We start from the raw sequence: 3367 nt of genomic DNA on the forward strand, positions 1-3367 counted from the left end.
CAAATATTATAATGCATTTAATTTATTAAAATATATAATGCATTACAACATACACTTTTTTTTAAAGACGTCTGTTTTGCTCACCAAGCCTGCATTTATTTTATCCAAGGTACAGCAAAAACAGTACAATTCTGAAATATATTTACTAATAAAAATAAGTGCTCTATTTAAATATATATTTTAAAATGTAATTTATTCCTGTGATTTCAAAGCTGAATTTTGGAATCATTACTCCAGTCACATCATCTTTGACAAATCATTCTAATATTCTGATTTGCTGCTCAAAAAACATTTTTTATTATTATTATTATTATTATTATGTTGAAACAGATGAGTAGAAATTTTTCAGGTTTCGTTGATGAATAGAAAATTCAGAAGAACAGCATTTATCTGAAATAGTCTTTATCATTATTACTTTTGATAAATTTAAAGCATCCTTACTAAATAATAGTATTCCATTCTATAATTTATTCCCCCAAATAATGTTACACAATCTTTTTATTTCAGATAAATGCTGATCTGTGGATCCTTCTATTTATCAAAGAATCCTGGAAAAAAATGTACTCAACTGTTTTAAATATTGATAATAATAATAATAATAATAATAATAATAATAAATGTTTATTGAACAGCAAATCAGCATATTAGAATGATTTCTGAAGGATCATGTGACACTGAAGATGGCTGTAATGATGCTGAAAATGTAGCTTTGATCACTGGAATAAATTCAATTTTAAAATGTATTCAAATAGAAAACAGCTATTTTAAATAGTACAAATTATTTTGAAATTGTACAGTTTTTGCTGTACTTCGGATTAAATAAATGCAGGCTTGGTGAGCAGAAGAGATTTCTTTAAAAAACATTAAAAATCTAACTGTTCAAAGACTTTTGACTAGTAGTGTACATTATAAAAACGTGTATAATGCATTATAGGGCTTTAAATGAATTGTTTTGAAGCCTGTACCTTATTTAATGCTCACTAATTTAAAAAAATAAACGGAAAAAAAACAATGTATGTATAATCAAGTAGCATAAGTTGCTTCAGTTCGTTAAATGTTCATCTTGAAATATTACTAACATTAAAATTTATTCTTACGTTTACAATCGTTTAAGATTTCAAAACACAAAGACACGTGTTCCACAGCCCGAAAGGGGATGAAAATAAAATACATATATAAATAAAAAAAATAAAACGATGAATTACCAAACGAGATAGTCTCAGCCTCAGACGTCACGCCCACGGAACGTTGGCTAAACGTCTGATGCACATGGTACGCTTAACTGGAAACACTTCAGGAATGTCGAAGTCATCATAGATATATATGGAAGTCGTCATCTGATTAGTTGAATTTGACCGGATTCCGAGTGTCGCGTTTATTTTCGGTCCACCGGAAAACAAAGCGCAGACTGATTCACTCAGCGCTTTGCTAAAAGGTGCTTATGCAGACACCATTGTTGTCATACACACACGTGACGTTCGTGAACAAATTACTGACTTACTGCTTGTTCTCCCTCTTCTTCGTTATCTTTCAATGCTGGTTATTTCAATGACTGACTTGTTGTACGCCAGTCTGTTGTTGTGGGGGCATTTCCACGCACCGAAACGTGACGCTGAATGAAACGAACTGTGATTGGTTGTTTGACATGTCGATCAAACGGTCTTATGGGCGGGACTTGGCCAATGAAAGCTGCCATGAGTTCCAGACCTTCAGCCGTCGGTCTGAAGGTCTGGCTACGCGAGACTACCAACTAGATGACAGAAGACATGTCATTTTGATCATGTTGTCGCCTTAGAAATTTGTGTATCAAGTATGACACACTGTGCTTTACACACTGTGTCTCGTAAATGTGCTAAAAATGAGATTTTTCTCTTAGACTATGACAGAATGATTTGGTTGTAACTGAGCTTAGATTCAGAGCCAGTGTGAACATTCATATCCAATTAATAAATACATGTAAAAAAAAATTCTGTTTCAGTACAGGTGTAGTTACAGCATTTCACCTTTGTATGGCAGTATAGACTCAGAGTTCATGTTAGAGTTTCAGTAAGAGAAAATTATGCAGTAGGCATACACTCTTTGGAAAAAAAAGGCTTTAAATAAAAATCCAGATGTACTAAGCTTATGTACACATATTTACCTTTCTACACTGCAAGGTCATGTGACTAATAAGGTTATTTATATACTTTTTAAAATACAGATTTCTTCCAAGCTGGCAAAATTGCGTCAAAGCATAGTCATGTCTCGACTTATGTGTTGATTTGTTGTGTTTCTGCAGTGACAGTCAGAGCTTTAATAAAGTGGCAGAGCGTGTGTTACTCAGACTGCAGGAGAAGCTGAAGGGTGTTGAGGAGGGGACGGTGCTCAGCGTGGGCGGCCAGGTAAACCTCCTCATTCAGCAGGCAATGGACCCCAAAAACCTCAGCCGCCTCTTCCCCGGCTGGCAGGCCTGGGTCTGAAACACTTGCTTGTGTGGATGCAGCACTTACCAATTGATAGAAGAATCGCACACCAAAGAAATCTGTAAATTACAATAGAAATGTAACTAATAGCAGGTACGATGGAAATACCTTATGACTATATTCTCATGTGCTGGGTAACATGATCTGTTTATCAACTCTGAATGTCCATCTTTAATACTTGATGCACGATTAGTTTGTATATAGTTAATTAAAATAAATATATTTCATACTTAGCAATGATCACTATAGTTTAATGCTTACAGCGAATTTAACGGTAATCTTTTGTTAAAAAAAAAAATAGAATGATGCTTCTACAATGAAAGCATTTTATTCAAAAACACCACAAGATGTGAATTGTATCTATTAAAACAATTAAAAATTATTAAAAGAGACAAAAAAGAAAGAAAATCACATGCATAGATGATCAATGTTTGGTTTATTTTGTAAGGTGTACTTTATGTACAGTACAGATATTACTCATAAAATCCTTGTTTTCATGGCATATTGGATGCACAATAAATTACGGTTTAGTTCTAATGATTTTGTCTGTCATTTAATTTGGTGAAATTACATTTTCATTTGATTAGAACGCATGAATAAGTCTACAGGAAATGATTGAACATTGGACTGTCATAATAAAAAATGAACAAAAAATGGCAATAAAACTTCCTTAAAACAAAACACCCCATTTTATCTAACACATTACAAAAACATTTATGTAAAATGCAATCAAATATATATTCACCACAAATTATTAGGTGGTTAAACAGATATTATTTCATGTGAAACTATTGATATATTTAAATATTTTAAATGATATTATTTTAAACATAATTCATACATTTATTTCTAACACTCATTACAATATTCTACAGTAAAACTGTTACCAAAATATGGCAAAGTTA

General features: G+C 32.3%; 1 protein-coding gene across 1 annotated transcript in view; it reads left to right on the forward strand.

Annotated features, from left to right (window-relative positions):
• The window catches only part of atm (ATM serine/threonine kinase), a 71898-nt gene extending 68899 nt beyond the window's left edge, over window positions 1-2999 (forward strand). The window contains exon 61 of the mRNA XM_073817380.1: window positions 2279-2999. Within this exon, the coding sequence (XP_073673481.1) occupies window positions 2279-2459 (181 nt within the window). The 3' untranslated portion in view covers window positions 2460-2999. The remainder of the gene's footprint in view (window positions 1-2278) is intronic.
• Window positions 3000-3367: the final 368 nt, after the last annotated feature.

Source organism: Garra rufa, chromosome 14, assembly GCF_049309525.1.
Source record: "Garra rufa chromosome 14, GarRuf1.0, whole genome shotgun sequence".
Classification (NCBI taxonomy): Eukaryota; Metazoa; Chordata; class Actinopteri; order Cypriniformes; family Cyprinidae; genus Garra; species Garra rufa.